The 19,958-nt window shown below is 38.8% G+C and overlaps 1 protein-coding gene across 2 annotated transcripts; it reads right to left on the minus strand.

The window, feature by feature from the left end:
* Window positions 1-10,541: 10,541 nt before the first annotated feature.
* Window positions 10,542-11,921, minus strand: LOC126605370 (uncharacterized). Of its 2 annotated transcripts, none has more exons than XM_050272755.1 (3): window positions 11,349-11,921; window positions 11,158-11,195; window positions 10,542-11,060 (listed from the first exon to the last, which is right to left on the minus strand). In XM_050272755.1, exons 1-3 carry the CDS (start codon window positions 11,350-11,352, stop codon window positions 10,767-10,769), a joined length of 336 nt encoding a protein of 111 aa, XP_050128712.1. In that variant the 5' UTR covers window positions 11,353-11,921; the 3' UTR covers window positions 10,542-10,766. The 2 variants fall into 2 exon arrangements, with proteins under 2 accessions (XP_050128712.1, XP_050128711.1); XM_050272754.1 differs by having other exon boundaries at window positions 11,283-11,918.
* Window positions 11,922-19,958: the final 8,037 nt, after the last annotated feature.

Raw genomic sequence — 19,958 nt, forward strand, 5'->3', positions numbered from 1 at the left:
CTGGAGGGGCGCAAAACAGAAAACGTGAGTTGGCAAAAACAAATGTTTTACAAAACCATTTCATTTATCAACATATCTAACCCCTCGCTGTAAAATAGGTATAATTTTTCCCCAAATCAAGATATAAGCATATACATAAATATATATGTAAATATATCAATTCAAGTCATGCTTCACATAATCATATCCAAATGTATGCCATGCCAAGATATAACAGAGTAAGCAATTCAGGTAAGAATAATTTCATATAAATATAACATGTTAGCCGGAACCCATGTGGTAGTTTGTACGGCTGAATTCATAGCTCAAAAGTCAATCTAGTCGGAGTCACTACAATGACCTATACGGCAATATACTGCACAAGAGTCGGAACCAAATGAAAAGGTATGTATGACAATAATGAGTATAATATAATCATGCTCAATACTACTCTCACATAATAGCTGGGCGATAAATCGTTAGTCACCTACGTGTCAGAACCATAAATAAGGTCTGTACGACAAGACTGTGCACTGATAGGAGCATATTTATGCGACTTAATTAGCTTGTTTTCTTGCATTTTCATAGTTTGTTTATGTTTATTATAGTGTTTTAAGCTAGTTTCGTGTGTTTGTAGGTCCATATGACAAAGTTGGCAAGAAAGTACAATTTGGAGCATTTTGAGGCTGTTTTGGGCATTAAATGGATAACTTATGAATGGAGCAAGAAGGATGGACGAATTTGAAGTTCAAGAGGCTAGGAATGTGCTGAAAAGATAAAGGAAATAAATCTAAGACAAAGAAGATAAGGAATCAGCTCAAAAGAAGAAACATTATCCAAAACCTTATCCAACCTTATCTTATCTTATCCTTGCCTAATCTAGCTTTATCCTATCTTATCTTATCTACATCAGTTTGTGCCTTAATTCCAGCTATTTCCAAGGGATAATTATACAAATAAAACACATTAAAATTGGTTTCTATAAGCCCTTATCCACTCCTACAAAGGTGCCGCACCTTATCCCTAGTTTTTCTAGGAATCAGCCACAAAACAACCTTTCTAGAAGGCCTTATTCCTTGTCCTACAAATATGGCGCCCCAAACCTTTCTAGAAGTTCTAGAAACCTGATTCTCCCTTTCCTTGTTGGTTTCTGTCCTTCTATATGACCCTTTTCCTTCAAGGATTGTGTTATTATTTTCCTATACAAACTAGGCCTTGAAATCCTTTTCCTTTGCTACATAGGTGCTGCACTTAAGCCCTATAAATACACATATATGCCGCACCATTCAGGGCACCACCCTCTACCACAATTTACTACACCATTCACCATAAATCCCTCATTATGCCATAGCTAAGGAAGGAGAAGAAGGAAGAAATTTGGAGTCGTGCTTGCCATTCAAGAAGATTGGATTGCTGGAGCGTTCTTAGATGTATTCTATCTTTGATTTCAATGTTTAATTTAAATTATCTTTGTTTAATTGCGAACATGAGGAACTAATTTCTTTATAGTTGGAGGTGAATTCGAATCCATGATTATATGTTTTATATGAATTGATTTCCTCCAGTTATTGTTTCATGAATCGTGAATGTGGTTTACTTATCTATTTTATTAAGAACTTGTTCTTGTATGTTGATTAAGATGGCCAACTTAGTTTGCATGCATGAATTTGATGCTACAGTATAAGGGAATTTCACCTAATCGTTATGAACTTATATTCATGAGTAGTAAAAGTCGCTAGTCACGATTGTGTTAAGTAAATCCTAGGCAAGAGTAACATGCTTTTCATAGTTATGAATGCCTCGTCATGCGTATTCCATAGTTAGGGAACTTGATAAAGAATAATTTGGTTGTGATGCGTTATCCATTCAATTCAATGAATCTAGGGAAATCTGAGAATTAATTAGTTCAATACAATTAATTCGGGGCATCGTCATTCATGGTTTGTCGAAAGAATAACTTGAAATTGATTCGTATGCATATGTTTCATGTGTGGAGAAGGAACCCTCTAACTAGCCTTTCACCATTCTATTTCATCAATTTCGTGTCTTCTTAAGTTTGTTTCTTAAGATTCTGTTTTGAAGTTTTAATTTCGTCAAAACAAAATCCCTTTTTCTTAAGTCTTGTTAGTTGAGTCATAATCTGTTTTCTTTTAGTCTTTTGAGTCAAGTTAAATTTTATTTTCGTCCAAATCACTTGTTAGGTCTAGAATTGAGTCTTTTTTATTGTTTCTTGCTGTTTTTAGTGTTTTAAGTCTATAGAGTCCAGTTTAGTGTTTTTGTGTTAATTAGCATCCCTAGTTAATCCCTGGCCTAGAATGTTGGAAATGTGCCCTAAAACCAATCATATGATGATACTTTACGGACATTTCACATGTTAAACTAATCTAGTTTAACTATAAAGGGCAAAGATTATTGTTTAAGCCGTCTCATATAAATGTTATATGCTTAAACGATAAGTCCAAGGAATATGTGATTTGAAGAATACGATCTAAAGAAGTTAGATTCATGAGACCATTCTTTCGTAGACACATCCTAAACATTCCTGATCATAGGATTGCCAATTGGGCATTGACAGTCCGTTAAGATCAGTACATCCTGTGTCTTCTCTCAGGGAGAGTGACTAATCTTGAGTCATTGGTGTGTGTGACATCAAGACAAGTACGTAGGTGCTCAATAGAGAATGAGTTCACTGAACACGATCAACGAAGAGTTCTCATATTCATGTCACATGAGAACTCATGGTTGGGATAATGCAAAGTAGTCATTTGACCTGAGGCATCACAGTTGTCTTGTGGTTAAGTCCTTGATCTTTGATTATGTCAAAGTCACCCCATCGGGGTGTCCACGGCATCGTTGGGGTTAAGCCACTTAGCCATGGAGACAAGTGAATGCGCAACAAGGGATCTCTAACCTTCAAACCGTTTGAGGAAGAATACTCTATGATATGATTTAGAATCTCTGGCGCCAGAGTATGAATGAGATTTAGGAAGTCGTTCCAAATCACCTTCAAGGTAATCATATAAGCACACGAATCACATTGGATAGTAGACATGAATAAATAAACTATCAAACCAAACAATGTGGTCAAGAGTATTGTATTAGAGAAAGACCGTATTGCATTTGTAGTCCTAAACTGAATAGGTTTTCCACCTCTTCTGATTAGCTTGGGTAACCATGATATGCTGCTAGGTGTCACTCATGGTTTGTGGAAGCCCTAAACGTGTATAATCACTAAAGGGAGAATTGAAAGTAAGTTTCAATTCACAATCGATTTGAAATGGTTTTAATCGCCCACTGCCTCGCTAAAAGAAACCTAATGGATCGTACACCGTGTAAGGTGGAGATTGAAGAAACAATAGAAATGAGTAAGAATAATTAAATGGTTTAATTATTTATGGTAAGGATTAATTAATATGTTAATTAATCAAACGAATAAGTTCGTTAAAGACCTCGGGATAGTTTTGGACCTTAAGGCCCAATGGGCTTCGAACGTCAAACCCAGTAACTTAAGTTGTATGACAACTTAATGAATAATGATTCACAAAGGCCCAATTAGTCCAAAAATATCCCAATGGCCGGCCATATTAGAGATGGAATGGGTTTTGGACTTATTTACAAGTTTGCCACTCCAATGAATTAAGGTATAAATATGACTTTATAGCCAAAATTCATTAAGGTTTTCTTTTGGAGAAAATTGGTGAGAACTTGTCTCTCCTTTTCTCTCTAAAGAGGCCGGGCCCTTGGAGGGTGTATCTAGCCATACTAACTACTCCAAGGTCACTCATTTCTTCTCCAATCTAACCTTGGTGAAGATACTTAGAGGTACTCAATTTTGGGAACTTGGAGAAACCTTTTCATCCATCCAAATCCATAGATTTTAGATGCAAGGAATGAAGGCCCTCTCTTTGGGTGATTAGCCTTTGCTTATGCAAAGAGGAATCTACAAAGGTATGATTTCAACTCACTTTGTTTTGAGTTGAGTTTTGGTTCACCAATCTACTAGGCTTTGAATTTCATGGGTAATGTTTTGTTTTTGAGTGCATGCAAGCATGATTCCGCCTTTAATTGTTAATTGCATGCTATATGATGTTGCTCAAATGAACATGTTTTCACAAAATCATCCTTCATAGAACGATCCCTACTTGCATCTCTACTACAATTGTCATCAATAGGGTTTAATTTATGTGTCAAGTTAATTTTCACATCAAATTTTGGCGCCGTTGCCAGGGATTGCTAATCCCTTGTTTATTTTCGTGTCTTTGTGTTTTCTTTAAAGTGAGTCCGTGTGTTTGTGTGTGTATTTGTGTGTTTCTACCGTGCTTACTATTTGTTGCTGATTGTGTTTGTTTCTTCGTTTCAGGTACTAGTTTATGACTCGTAGTTCTCAACACATTAGCCAAAATTTGATGTGAAATATTCTAACATGCACCTAAATTGGATCCAATATGAGCATATGGTGCGGGAGTGACATTATAAACAGGCATGTGCCATATCTCTGGCTAAATCGCAATCACCCTAGGTGCAGTTTTATGAGCTCAATATTATTCAATCACATATTACATCATTGATAATTCACATAACCAAACATAACTCACCTGAGCTTACCTGAGCGTCCACAGCACCATATTTATATATATAATGCATTATATACCAATTCATATACGAATTATAAACTTATATGCATGGCATTCAGGGCATAATCTCATTAAATCATATTTTCTGGGAAAATATCAAGTATATAAATATATACTGAAAACCAAAAGCCCACTCACTGATATGTCGAAGGGTCGTAGCCCCCGAGTCGCCATTGAACGTGCTCGTCCTTGGGATAAGTCTCACCTATATGCGAATTAACTATAAAAACATTATTTAAAGCACATAGACAAAACTAGCTAATAACTTCTCATACAATACTCAAATGGGGTGTTTGAATATACCAATGTGATCTACACAACTCCACGAACATCCCCATATTTTTAGAATAATTTTTCGATCACCCACGCGCCGGCAAGGGCACGGCCCTACGCGCCGCCCACGAGCGGGAACATGCCAGGCACTCTGACGGCGTCAGTTAACGCCGTTAGGAATATTCCATCAAATCCTAGCATATACCGTTAGATTCTTAACGGCGTCAGCCAACGCCGTTAGCATATTCCATCAAAACTGACGGAATATTCCTTGTCTTCTCCGGCGAGTCGCCAGTCGCCGATGACTTCGCTAGTTTCTGGAAAACTAAATAAATCGTCCTAACTTCTTCATTTTTGCACCATTTTCAACATAATTGGTACCATTTTAAAGATCTCAACAAGACGAACAAAACCATGCTTGCCCCAACCTCCAAATCGTTGGAAATTCGCTGGAAAAGGCCTTGATAATTCCGGCCAAATTTGAAACTTTTCGTTCTCATGATTTCGACATCCAATTTCTTTAAACGAAGTACTCCGAGCTTCGTAAGGACCTCCTTAAGCTCCCTATGAGCTTGAAATTCCCTGAAACAATCATATTTACGTCCACATGAACAGTGCTAAATTTTTGGGTTACGGGTTCTAGGGTTTTTCAAAGCATTCACGTCCAAACAAATGTACCAATGAACTTAGGAGGTTACAATGGGCAAGAATCTTACCTTTAAAACTTCGATCCGTGCATGAGTGCGTGGGTTGGCACTCATCCGTACGTGAGGGAAGGAGATAGAGAGAGTCCGAGAGATGAGAGAGCATAGGAGAGAAGAGAGAGGGTGAGTGTTGTATGTGTGAACTCCACGTGGTCACCAACCAACCAAGGAAATAACATCTAAGTCTCATAATAAGTCACACACACACACTACAATTTCAACGTCCAAGGATAAAACTGTCATTTCACATCGTCGAAAATTAAATATTCGGGACGAGCTGTGACACTTAATAGACCTCATATTTATTTTTTCAATTAAAAATTATTTTAATACACCTCACATATTTTCCCATAATACCCTCACACCCCATATTCTCAACATACACCTTATATTTTTCTTGTATTTATTGTATGGTTTATAAGGATAGTTTAGATAGTTAATTGGGTTTAAAGAGATACTAATATTTTAATAAAAATATAAGTGGATGTATAGAGTAAGTTGGTTGTACAAAAAAGTTATATGCATTAGATAAAATTTCCTTGTATTTTCCTTGTATTTATTGTATCGTTTCTCCTAATTAGGGGCTCATGGAACCCTATATATACTGTACAATTGTTGACATAATAATACAAGAAAATACAATTTTACATGGTATCAGAGTTATTTAATGGGATTTCTGAACTTTAATCCTTGAAGAAGATTAAAATTTAATAAAAACCTACATCGAGGCATGTTGGCCATCACGTGAGAGTGACGTAACCATGTGCACAGTGTGGAAGCAATAAAGATATAAGGGAAATACGAAGGAATAAAAACCAAACTACCAATAGTACTAACTAAGATAGAGTGCTAGTGCGAGATTAAATGTGAAATACACAACCAGAGCATAAATAGCCTAAGTACAGTCAAGCAAGACAAGTACTAGATATAAAACACCTAAAGGTGATCCTACATTTATGATGTTCTGTCAGAATCACCGTCGAAGTCCTCGTGAGCCACCCAAGCACTGCTACCTAAAACCTGGAGGGGCGCAAAACAGAAAGCGTGAGTGGGCAAAAACAAAGCTTTTCAAAATCATTTCATTTCTCAAAAGTTCTAACCCCTCGCCGTAAAACCTGTATAATTTCCCAGAAAATATAATATATGCTATATCAAAAATCATGCTTATGAAGAAAATCCATAGAAATATACCAAGCCAAAGTATCTCGATGCAATGCTATAAGTAATCCAGGCAAAATATATCAATGTCAAGTATCGCATCAGCCAAATCCCTCTAACTCAATCTGTACGGCTAAGTATTTAGCTCATAACCAATCTCAATGATATCAAATCAAATCAAACCCTGCACATGAGTCGAAACCACCTAAAGTTGTTTGTACGACATGACTAGGTGTAAATATGCTCTAGTGCTACGATCACGTGAAGGCTGTGCGAATAATCGCGTGTCACCTACGAGTCGGAACCACCTAAAAGTGGTGTACGACAAACCTCTGCACCTAACTTGTATCCAAGGTGAGCATATGGTGCGGGAGGTGAACATCACGTGAAGGAATGTGTCCTAACTCTGGGCAGGAGCACTAACACCAGGATGCAAGTTTATGAGCTCTCAATACATCACATCATATCTCACATAACTGAAGCAACCTCATACCCTTAATTTATAAACTTACCTGTCACTTACCTGTGCATCCGCAACACCAATCATAAATAGATGCAACTACTACTGCATAATAAAATAGACATATATTTTGCATGGCATTTCAAAATGTAATTTCATTCAAATTCATTTTCTGGGAAAAATCAAGTATATAGGTATATACAGAAAACCAAAAGCCCACTCACTGATATGTTAAAGGGTTGTAGCCTCGGAGCCTCGATTGATGGCGCTCGTTCTCAGGATAGGGAGTCTGGCTCTCGAGATTCGGAGGGCAGTGCCTCTTCGATTTTTGAGCAAGTAATCTTGTTGGGAGTATTTTCTCGAATGTGAGTAAAGGTTGGGCATTTTTGCCAGTCTGCCTTGCCACGGAGCACGGAGGTTGACATACATTGGGACTTTTTAGTTATCAAGCAGTGGTGTTGTTCCTTTACCCTTGTGGGTAATAGTAGGGTAGCTAGACTTTCAAAATTTATGTGTCTAAACTTTGTCAGAGATCTTTGGCAAAGTTATCTGTGGTACCCGAGGAGCTGATGTTGTGTGTGGAAAGTGGTGCCTCTTCTGAATCCGGAGAGTGGTGCCTCTTCAATTTTTGAACCAACGGCCCTGTTGCCCTTTCTTTTATAAGGGCACCAATTATGTACAAGAAGTACATTCAGAGAGTTATTGCTTGTAGGAATTTTCCCCTTACTTCAGAGATTTATTGCACCTCATTTCTCTTTCATCATTTCTGAGAATGTTTGGCCCATCCGACCGTCATTTTGACTTGAACTTTGGTGAAGAGGCAGCCATGCCTTCTCAAGACAACATATGGCGCTCATCCTTCTTATCCCCTACTAGTCATCTTACTGTTGGGGGCTTTGTGATGAAGAATGATATGATAGCTGCGGTGGTGGCCAGGAACCTTCTTACTCCCAAAGATAACATACTACTTTCCAAATGGTCTGATGACTTGGCTGTTAAGGATTTTTTGGCTCTCAGTGTTCAGTGTGCAGGTTCTGTGTCTAATATGGCCTAACGCCTATTTGTTCGAACCCGCCAAATTGAATCATTAGCGGCTGAAGTGATAAGTCTCAAAAAGGATATCAGAGGGCTTAAGCATGAGAATAAACAGTTGCACAGGCTCGCACATGACTATGCTACAAACATGAAGAGAAAGCTCGACCAGCTGCAAGAATCCGATGGTCAGATTTTACTTGATCATCAGAGGTTTGTGGATTTGTTCCAAATGCATTTATTGCCTTCGTCTTCTAAGGCTGTACCACGTAATGAAGCTCCAAATGATCAACCTTCGGTGCCCCCTCCTTATGGGGTTCTGCCTAGTACTGAGGCTCCGAATAATCACCCTCTGGTGCCTCCTCTTTCTGGGGCTCTGCCGACTACTAAGACTTCTCCTGAGCAACATTTGTGAAGGCTCCCTCTTGTTTGTTTATTTTGATTCATGTATATGTACATTTATCGAAGATATTGATGCGAAAATTATCTTAACACACAAATTAAACCCTCTTGTTGTCAATTGTAGTAAAGAATGTAAGTAGGGATCGTTCTTGGCCGGGGATTAGGAGGGATTGCTAAAACACTTGAAACTGACTTAAAAACGTAAAATTAAGTTTAAAACACCAAACTAGAATCAAAAGATGCATTACAAACTAAAAAGACTCAAAACTAGTTTAAAAGACTCAAAACAGCTTAAAACAATGAATTAGACTCTAAACTGACTCTAGGGATGGTTTTGGACGAAATTAGGTTCTAACTTGACTCAAGACACTTAAAAACACAAATCAAAACAGATTTTGACTAATAAAACACTTTAAAGTAAAAGGGGATTTGATTTTGACGAATTTGAAAACAAAACAAACAGATTTTGGACGAATTTGGGTAAACTATGGATGATGGATGTTGAACAACAAAAATATACAACAAAAAAATAAAGTCCATACAAATTGGGTCAAATTACGAGGCAAAACAAAAATGTGATCCAGCCAAAAAAAAAAGAGGATGGGCTTTACATACAAATTAATATCCATAAGTAAATAAAATAAAAAAAATAAATCTGAATGTCTTCCTACAAAAGGGGGAGGAAACTGTGCAAAGCCGTTTTTTTTCCTGCAAGCCATGAAAAAAAAAACTGCATAGTTAGTGGGAGAAGTTAAGGGAAAGTGACAGGAGGTTAGAACCTCCATTTTCCCCCACGTAACAAATTCTAGAGCTTTCTTGGGACACGTATAAATAGGCATCACCTGCAGCAAGTAAAGGGACACAGAAAAAAGAGGGGAAACTCTGCCGAAAATAAGAGCAACTTTTAGAGAAAATACCAAAAGCAACAAGGTGCTGCCAGGAAAGAGAGCAAGCTATTCAACCATTTCGTGCTTTCAAGTCAAGATTTAAAGAAGAACATTCATCACCAGGTATGAAACAAGTTCTATTTAAATTATTATTTTCTCTTGTTATGTTGCAGAAAGAACAAAATGAGAGCAGAGACCACAGCAAATAAAAAAGCATTGTAGCAGCAAACACAAAACTGAAAAGCAGTAGAGAAACAAAAAATGAGGAAAGGGAAACAAGCAAAGGCATATAAGGCCTTTGTCTCTTTGTTTGGCATACTTCACCAATCAAATGGAGGTGGAGACTCTGAACAATCCACCGACTTCCTACAAACTGCAGCAGAAATAATCTCCAAGAATCCCATGAATTTCTTCGGGGTGGCCTAGACCACCCCGTGAAGTTTAAACCAAGTCTAAATGGTCTACCCCTTTGCCAAATTGTCAAGTGCAGTTTCAAAGTTCTAGGCTTAAGTCCCCGAGAAGTAAGACAGCAAAGAGGCAACATATACAAAGATGCAACTCAAAGAGAAGAAATTATTATGTTTGGTGTTTTTGCTACCCACGGGTACAAAGCATTGAGGATGCCTTTGGCTAAAATTTATTTGAAAACTTCCCTTGACCGATTCATGCTTGGAAATTCCCCAATTCAAGAAGAAAAGTAGGAAAACATACTGCAAAAGAATACTAAAGGAAGAAAAGTTTATATAAAAGCTAAAGAAGGTGGATATCATATTTGGAAAAGCTAGAGGGAGTAAGGCCACGTGATTGACAAATAAAGACATCTTTCTGTAAAAGCAAAAGAGGTGACCGACTCATGCTTGGGAAGTTCCCTAATTCAACACCTGATAAAGACAAATGAACAATGTGGATGCCATTTTTTTTTGTCAAATATTGGGTCAAAATATTGACCAAAAGCATTGAAATGAAACTGTCAATATGCTACAAGACAAACGGGAAAGAAAGAATTTTTTTTTTTTTCAAACTCTAAAGAAGTAGCTAAAAGGCATTTGGTCCCTTGCTACGTGAAGGTGAAACAAAGAGCTTCATCCTGTCAAAATTTCTCACTTGCTCTCTGCCATGTAAAAATGGGACAAACCATGTGAAAATGGGAAGAAAAAAAGATTTGCTGCCAAGTCATTTAGGAAACCAACCCACCAAGCGGAACAACCCGTAGCAAAATGAAAAATTGAATTCGAATTCAAATATGCTTTCTCACGGCAGGACTAGCAAGCATTTGAAGGCATGTTTGCCTATTCTTCAAAAAGATTTGAAAGTTAATGAAAACTTTAGCAAGTTCATGGGCATTCACATAGGCAAACATCACTTTGTACAATGGAGAAAATATGGTAGGCATCAAAGGCAGCACACAGGAAGAAGCAAAAAGAAATAAGGGGCATCCCACAAACTTCAGAGTGCATTCCTCACCTGTGGTGCCATAAATTAACGCTTGTCCAAACAATCGAATGGAAGAGAGGTCTATTGCCAGGACAGCCTGCATGGAATAATTAAACCAATCAGTTGCAGTTCAGAACTTCAACCCACTCCAAAATCAAACCCAGAAAATAGAAAACGAAAAGGGGGAAACCTACTCGATCTCTTCTCCTCTTCGTCTTGATTTTCTTTCGACCTACAAAGAAAGCACACGAGCAAAAAGAATGAAGGCAGTAGAAAGAAGAAATCATGACCTCATAAAAAAAAAAACAAGAGTCCTTACGGTTTAGGGAGGAAAAAAAGATAAATTGGAACAAATCAAAAGGAGTTTGAACTCTATCAATCTCACCCATCTTCCTTTGGAAATCAACGGTTGACAAACCTGAAAAGAATTCCAAAACATTACGAAATTATTTGAAGCCCAAGTATTACGGTTCCTGCTGGATGAAAACCACCTGTTTTGAGTCAAGAAAATGAGGACTTCCGAAGCAATTACACAAGAGGGGGCCTGGATAAAGATGCATCACACGTGGGAGTTTAGACACGTAGAAAAGAAAGTCTTTGGACTTGGAAGAGTTACATAGAAAAAAGGGAGGAGTAAAAGCTTGTTGTCAGAATGTTTGAAAAATCAAAGTGGGTTCAAAGTCCCATTCTTTTTTTAATGGTGTTGAAAATAAAAAGAAAGGTTCTCTAAATAAGTTTTGACCTATACACCTCATGTGAGATAGATTTTGAGTCCCATTTTTTAATGAAAGGAAAAGCAAACCTCTTTCCACTTTGAACTAAAGTACTTCACGTGAAGTTCAAGTGGGGAAAAAAAAGTGGATGTGACATGCTCCTAAAAAACCCTCCCAGTTTGTCATACTCAAATTAATGGGTCATTTACATTACCCATTAATTATTCAAATCTAATCCAAATGGCTCCTCATTTTCCTAAAAAGTCTAAACACAAAAATCATTCAAGTTTTTATGAACTACGCTGGTTTGATTCCGTTAAGGATACGTAGGCAGTCTGATATCAATTTTCAGACACAACCATGATATCAAGTTTTTATGAACTACGCCGGTTTGATTCCGTTAAGGATACGTAGGCAGTCTAATATTAAAATTTTAGACGCAACCGTGAAGTTGAAATCAAGACGAATCCCTGGTTTATATAAACTAAATTCACTTCTGTTACTTTGACCAAGTAATTACAAATTCTACGAAGAGTAAAAGAGAAGCGAGCCGCTTCAAATTTCAAATGGCATGAAGCCGCATCAAATCACAAAAGGCATGAAGCTGAAGAAAAATCTCAAATGGCATGAAGCCGAATCAAATGCTCCAATGACTTAAAGTCCTTGCCTGTATGAGCTAAAACTGCACAAGGCATTATTGCTCCAATGGCTTAAAGTCCTCGCCTGCATGAGCTAAAACTGCACAAGGCATTAATGCTCCAATGGCTTAAAAGTCCTCGCCCACATGAGCTAAAACTGCACAAGGCATTAATGCTCCAATGACTTAAAGTCCTCGCCTGCATGAGCTAAAACTGCATAAGGCATCAAAATCAAACAAGTACCAAATACCAAGGAACTACAAGTGACTTGATCCCTCAACGAGGGTACGTAGGCAATCTAGGGCTCTATCTAGATGCAGTCACAAAATCAAATAAACATCTAAATTCCCAAGTTACGATTTATTCATATTAGAATCAAAGGGTGTTCATTTCCCAAATGAAAGGTTGTAATTAATAGGCGCGTAGCCTAGAATGGGTCGAACTCGAATTAATAAAACCCTCTTCGAAAAATGAACGAGGGTGAAATTGTGTCGAGTGAATTATTTGTTTACATATTATGTACAATTTTTGCTCAACATAATTTTTGGCACGCCCAGTGGGACCCATTTTCCCTTTCATCTCTAATTTTAAAGATAATTAATGTGCTATGTATTTTCTTTTTTTTTTACAGAAAAAGGAAGCATGGCACCACAAGTTACTGTTTACTTCCATGAACTCTCTGCTGCATTCAAACTTGGACATGGAGAACGTGCTTGTCGCCGAATCTCATTCACTATCAATGAAGCACCAACTAGCTGCAACATGGTGAAGGCTAAGGTAGCAACAAAGACAAACAAGGCGGCTGTAAAAGTCATCAAGGTTAGACCGAAAAAATGCCCATCCAAGAACGCCCTAAGGAACGCAAGGAAGAGAGCAGCACGAGCTCTTAGGAAGAAGATTGCTAAGGAGTGTGTACTTGAAGATATTGAAATCATCTCAAGGGAGCTTCTTGGAGCTATTTCATCTAAGGACACCAAGGTCCCTCGACGCAAGATTGTCAAAGTGACATCATCACCACTTACCAAGGTTCCCGTCATTACTCAAATCATGATTGGAACAATCCCAATCACTTTACCTACAACGGAGTTGGTCATGATGACCTCCGTCGAGGAAAATGAAGAAATCTTGCCAGTAGTGTCTGGAAATGTTCAACAAAAGGCCAAGGCCTATGAAGTTGTCGAGAAAGGTAACAACATTCAATTCGAGGGGCCTATCACACGTGCAAGGGCCCAAGTATTGGCAAACCATTCTCCCGAGAGTTCATCTTCCCTTGGAGATATTCTTGGAGGAAACAAATATTTTTTCCAAGAAGAGATTCCTAGAGTAATGACTCAATTCCAAAGGTTGGAGATAAATGAAGATGTCGAATCTGAGAACATGCAAGTTCTGATGACTGGTGCATCAAATATAGAAGAACAACTGCTAGAAATGCAACGAAAACTAGCAGAAAAAGAAGCACAAATGGCAACTTTGGTAGCTGATAAGGAAGCTGAAATTGCAACTTTAGCAGCTTAGTTAGCCGCTCAAGCTAGCATAAATAATGCTGGAGAAAGAGCAAGGAAAGAAACAGAAGGAGAAAGTTCCGGTAGCCAAATTACGCATCAAGATATCAATGCAATTTTCGCTGAAAAGATTCGTGAATTTCAAATGTCTTTAACAACACCAATTCTTGGATACCGAAAGCCTTATCCAGCTCACTATGACACAGTGCCATTTCCCCAAGGGTATCAAAAACCGAGCTTTGATAAGTTTGATGGTTTAAGTGGTTCTCCTCAAGAACACTTAGCTCATTTTTACTCAGCTTGTGGGGAGACATCGCAGTCGGATCCCTTATTGGTTCGGCAATTTGTTCAGTCACTAAGAGGGTCTGCTTTCACATGGTACACTCAGTTAGAGCCCGGATCTATTATAACATGGGATGATATGCAAAGAGCTTTTCTAGCTCAATTCGTCAGTTCAAAGAAGAAAGTCACGTTAATGGATTTAGCTCAAACAACACAAAGGCTTGGAGAAAGCGCGAGCGAATTCATCACAAGATGGAGGAGCCTTAACCTACAATGCATGGAAAAGATTTCCGAATTTTCGGCAGTGCAAATATGTTACAATAACCTCATCCCTGAGATTGCAACATTTGTAGGAATTGCGGAGCCTCGAACTTTCGACGAGTTGGTATCCAAAGCAAGCAATGTGGAGAAGCAGATGTCTCGAAAAAATGTGATTGGAAAGATGATTCAAGACTTAGAAAAGAAGTCTGACATCAAGAAGGGGGATAACAAAAGAATGTCGAAGAAAGGAGATTCTATGGCGACATTTGTCAAAGTAGACAAGAAAAGTGACAATGTAAAAAGAAAAGAAGAAACCAAGGGGACGAGGAGGCTTTCGCTTAAAGAAAGAAAAGAAGTTAAATATAGTTTTGATGATGAAGATGTTGGAACTATCTTCGATGAACTTCTTGCAGCAAAGATGATCACGCTTCCTGAACCGAAGCGTCCCGCTGAAGTAAACAAGACCGATGATCCAAAGTATTGTCGATATCATCGACTCATCAGCCATACGATAGATGACTGTTATATCCTTAAGGATATAATTCAGGAAAAAATCAACAAGCATGAGATCGAGGTGGATTCATCCTCGAAACATCAGACGGCAACGTCCAATATGATCGAAGGAAAGTCAACACCTTCCGCTCCATTACCAGAAGGGGCAATCCCTGTAGGATTCCATGTCGATAATGAAACCACAGTTGACTATGCTTATCCTAGCATACCTCGTTCCGGAAATCCAAAAATTCCAACTCTGTACGAGCTCATGACGGCTCCAAGTTTTGATGTTTGGGAGGATTCGTCATCGCTTGAATCCGAAGACGAGTGGCAAACCATCAGTGAAAAGAAGGTGAAAAAGATTGCTAAACGTCTTTCTTCCACAAAGCGATCAAAAGGAAAATTATGGGGTAGACCACCCTCAAAGGATGGAAAGAAAAAGAAGAAGAATACTCAAAGAAAGTCTAAAGTCTTTCAAGATGATGAGTACAAGCAGCCTTTCAGAGCACCAATAACCCTTGGAGACTACCTCCCTCCAAAACTTTTTAAGAGTAAGGGAGGTGAGGAAGAAATTGGAAATTGTCGCACAACTTCATGTGAAATCCACAACGATGATGAAGTAGATGAAATAACTCTACGCTCTGGCCAAAGGATCCCGTCCGCAGACAAAAAAGAAGGAAAAGAAGTAGTTGATTCAGTCAAACATTCTGATCAATCAAGTGCAAGACAAGTTCCAGTCATTACTACTGTAGAGCCTGCGGTAGAAATTTCGGTCTCAAACACAAAAGCAAGTACCTCTAAGAGACATGCAAAAAATGTATTACAATCCCAAGATGGAAAATATGACATCGTCGACCATCTTAAGCGCATTCCATCTCTTCTTAGTGTGTACGATGCTCTGAAAATGTCAAAGGAGCTTAGAGAAGCACTCATTACGGCTTTGACAAATCCTGAAGTATTTGAAACAAACTTCAAATTTGCAGAAGTAGATACAACGTTGCCAAAGTATTGCGCTTGCTGCCTCGCAAGTATCACATTTGATGAAGATGACCTTATACTTGGAGACGAGTATCATAATCGACCTTTGTACGTCAGTGGACTAGTGGGAGATACATCGATAAATCGAATCTTGCTTGATTGTGGATCAGCAATGAACCTGCTTCCTCTTCGAACACTTCGAGCTTTGGGGATTAATGTTCGTCAACTAACACCATCAATGTTAACTATTCAAGGTTTCAATCAAGTGGGACAAAAAGCAATGGGAACGATAGCCTTACAAATGGAGATAGGAGAGTTATACTCCGACGCCCTTTTTCATGTAATCGATGCTAACACATCTTACAATGTTTTATTAGGGCGTCCATGGCTTCATACATATGGTGTTGTTCCTTCTACACTCCATCAGTGCTTCAAGTTTTTGATAAATGGCGAAGTCAAGACAGTTCTAGCGGATACCGACCCATTTAAGGGTGAAGAAGTGAATTATGCAGATGCAAAATTCTACAAACAGTCAAAGGTCACTTTTTCACAACCAACAAAAGATGAAGTAGTGCAGAAGGAATCACAATCACCAACTGTGGAAAAGGCAAAACCATCAAGGGTGGTCAAAATTACGAGTGCTAAAACTCCAAAATCCAAAAAAGTAGTTCTCAATCGCTTGTTTAAAGATCAAAGAGAACCTGATGAGAAAGCAATGGAACAAATCCAAAATGCATTTGAAGCACTCATGACCAGCTACACGAAGCCTTTACGCAGAATTAACCAATCAATTCCTGGAAGCAATTTGATAGTCTCAACAAATTTACAAAGGAATGATGGTCGACATGGTCGCATTGTTTCGTTCAAAAGAAATGAGTCCTCGTCAAAAATTCCATTAAAGATAAAAGCGAAAAGGCATAAAGCTAAAAGTGTTATCAATGTCACAGTGCACCAAGGAAATGGAATGCTCAAAGCATTTGTCTCGGAAACCAAGAATCATGAGTTTGAAGGCTTTACTAATCTCGAGAAAGCAATGTTAACTGAAGAAGAGTCCAATAGCAAGCCACCTCGAGTCTCAGTCTTCCAACGACTTGGTAAAATCGCCAACTCTCAGCCTAAGAAATCTCATAAAAGCAAAAAGTGGAGAGTCAAAAGCCAAAAGGTGAAGATAAACCAAGATAAAAATAATGATGCAGAAGAGGAACAAGACGTTGTTCAAGTTAGCATGATCGGTAGCAAAGAAAGAAGCAAGGAGTCTGATAACGAGCCAATTAAGCTTGTTAGGCAATTTCCCACCGGCTTTTCTGTCAAAAAGAAAAATGGGCAAAATCGTGTTTGCGCAAGCTTCAGAACTCACAACAATGCACCGCCACTTCTAAGTGAAGCTTATGAAATGGATGAGGAATCAAGCATAGAAGAGGAGGTTCATAATGTTGCTCAAGTAAACTGTGTTACCATTGAAGATGAAAAAGATGAGAATGGTGATAACTCAACCGAGTTTATTAACAACGTTCAACCGGCACCACCTCAAATAGAAGACGGGGGGCAAGCCACTGTGGATGAACTCCGAGAAATCAATCTCGGAACAGATGACGAGCCAAAGCCTGTATTTGTAAGTGCCCTACTAACACTGGAAGAATTAGAAGATTACAAAAGTCTTCTCCAAGATTACCGAGATGTGTTTGCATGGGGCTATCAAGATATGCCTGGTTTAGACACTAAGGTGGCAGTTCATAAGCTGGCTGTATCAAAAGAAAGGCGTTATGTTAAACAGGCACCTCGACGTTTTCGACCTGAGCTTGAAGTACAAATTAAGGCTGAAATTGACAAACTGATAGATGTTGGGTTTATCAGGGAAGTACGGTACCCTACGTGGCTCGCCAGTATTGTACCGGTAAAGAAGAAAAATGGACAAATTCGTGTCTGCATAGATTTCAGAGACCTTAATGATGCATGTCCAAAAGATGAGTTCCCACTTCCAATAACTGAATTATTGGTAGACGCCACAACTGGTTTTGAGGCTCTATCTTTCATGGATGGATTTTCAGGATACAATCAAATTAAAATGGCACCTGAAGATGAAGAACTTACAGCATTCCGCACTCCGAAAGGAATCTACTGCTACACTGTAATGCCGTTTGGACTAAAAAATGCAGGGGCCACATACCAAAGAGCCATGAGAATTATTTTCAGTGACATGTTGCATAGCACCATCGAATGTTATGTAGACGATCTTGTCGTCAAAACAAGAAAAAGGGAACGTCATTTGAACGACTTGAAGAAAGTCTTTGACAGACTCCGAAAACATCAATTAAAGATGAATCCTTTGAAATGCGCATTTGGAGTGGCTTCTGGAAAATTTCTTGGCTTTGTGGTAAGGTACCGGGGAATTGAAGTCGACCCTTCAAAAATCAAGGCAATCATGAAATGCCTCCTCCTCGAAACCTGCGAGAGCTACGAGGACTACAAGGAAGATTGGCGTACATCAGGAGATTCATCTCAAACTTATCTGGGAGATGTCAACCATTCACAAGGCTGATGAAAAAGGATGTGCCTTTCGTGTGGGATGACACGTGTCAAAACGCTCTCAGTAGCATTAAAGAATATCTTTTGAAACCTCCAGTATTAATGGCTCCAATCAAAGGGAAACCTTTAATTTTGTATATCGCAGCACTTGAACGCTCACTGGGGGCAATGCTTGCTCAAAACAATGAAGAAGGAAAAGAAAATGCTCTCTACTATTTAAGTCGAACGCTTGTAGGGGCAGAGCAAAATTACACCCCTATTGAGAAGGTTTGCTTGGCCTTAGTTTTCGCTGTACAAAAACTACGACATTATTTATTGTCACACAGCATTACTTTGATATCTAAAGCGGACCGGCTTAGATACTTGATGTCAAAACCAGTGTCATCCGGTCGTCTTGCAAAATGGTCTTTGCTACTATCGGAATTTGAAATCAAGTATGTCTCTCAAAAAGCTATAAAGGGACAAGCACTAGCTGATTTCTTAGCAGCTCATCCTGTTCCCGACAACATGGAGTTACCAAGCGATTTGCCGGATGAAGAAGTATTCTCGACATATGTTTCTCAATGGCAACTTTACTTTGACGGAGCGGCAAGGAAAAAAGGCGCGGGGGCAGGTATTGTTTTCATTACACCATGTGGAGGCCTAATCCCGTATTCATTTTCGCTCATAGAGTTATGTTCAAACAATGTGGCAGAATACGAGGCACTTATCATTGGACTTGAAATTGCACTCGAACTACATGTTGATTGCCTTCAAGCTTATGGTGATTCACAACTAATCATCAAGCAAATGAATGGTCAATATGCTGTGAAAAATGAAAATCTAACCTTGTATCATAAAAGAGCAAAACACTTGGCGTCACAATTCCAAGAAATCAACATTGCTTACATTCCAAGGTCTGAAAATAACAAAGCCGATGCATTGGCAAAACTAGCGGCATCTTTAACTCTCCCTGAGGAACGAGAAGTTAAAATTACAGTGGGAGAACGACATTTACTTCCTTCAACACTAGAGCGGATTGAAGAAAATCATGAAGTCAATGCGGTTACAGTCCTGGAAGTAGATGAATGTTCAGATTGGCGGCAATCTTTGATTGACTATCTTCAAAATGGAAAACTACCAACTGATCCCAGAGGAAGAGTTGATGTACGAAGAAGGGCCAACCGATTTGTGTATATGAATGACACATTATACAAAAGATCATTTGACGGAATATTGCTAAGGTGTTTATCAAAAGAAGAAGCGACCTATGCTCTCTCTGAAACTCATGCCGGTATTTGCGGAGCCCATCAATCTGGACCTAAGCTTGCAGCTCAATTGAAAAGACTTGGGTATTACTGGCCTACAATGGTTCAAGATGCGATGAAACATGTGAAGTCATGTCAGGCATGTCAAATACATGGAGACTTCAAACACCAAAATCCATTACCCCTCCATCCGACCATCTTGTCTTGGCCATTCAATGCATGGGGCTTAGATGTGATAGGCATGATAAGCCCAAAATCGTCTCTCCAACATCAGTACATCCTAGCAGGCACGGATTATTTCTCAAAGTGGGCTGAGGCAATACCGTTGAAAGAAGTGAAAGCGGAAGATGTTG

The sequence above is a fragment of the Malus sylvestris genome, chromosome 15, assembly GCF_916048215.2.
Source record: "Malus sylvestris chromosome 15, drMalSylv7.2, whole genome shotgun sequence".
Lineage (NCBI taxonomy): Eukaryota > Viridiplantae > Streptophyta > Magnoliopsida > Rosales > Rosaceae > Malus > Malus sylvestris.

Coding starts and splice junctions, on each gene's coding strand:
- LOC126605370 (XM_050272754.1), bottom strand. CDS start 11,352: ATGGGTGAGATTGATAGAGTTCAAACTCCTTTTGATTTGTTCCAATTT. Junction 11,196..11,282: donor CTTTTTTTCCTCCCTAAACC/GTAAGGACTCTT, acceptor CTTTCTTTGTAG/GTCGAAAGAAAATCAAGACG. Junction 11,061..11,157: donor CGAAGAGGAGAAGAGATCGA/GTAGGTTTCCCC, acceptor TATTCCATGCAG/GCTGTCCTGGCAATAGACCT.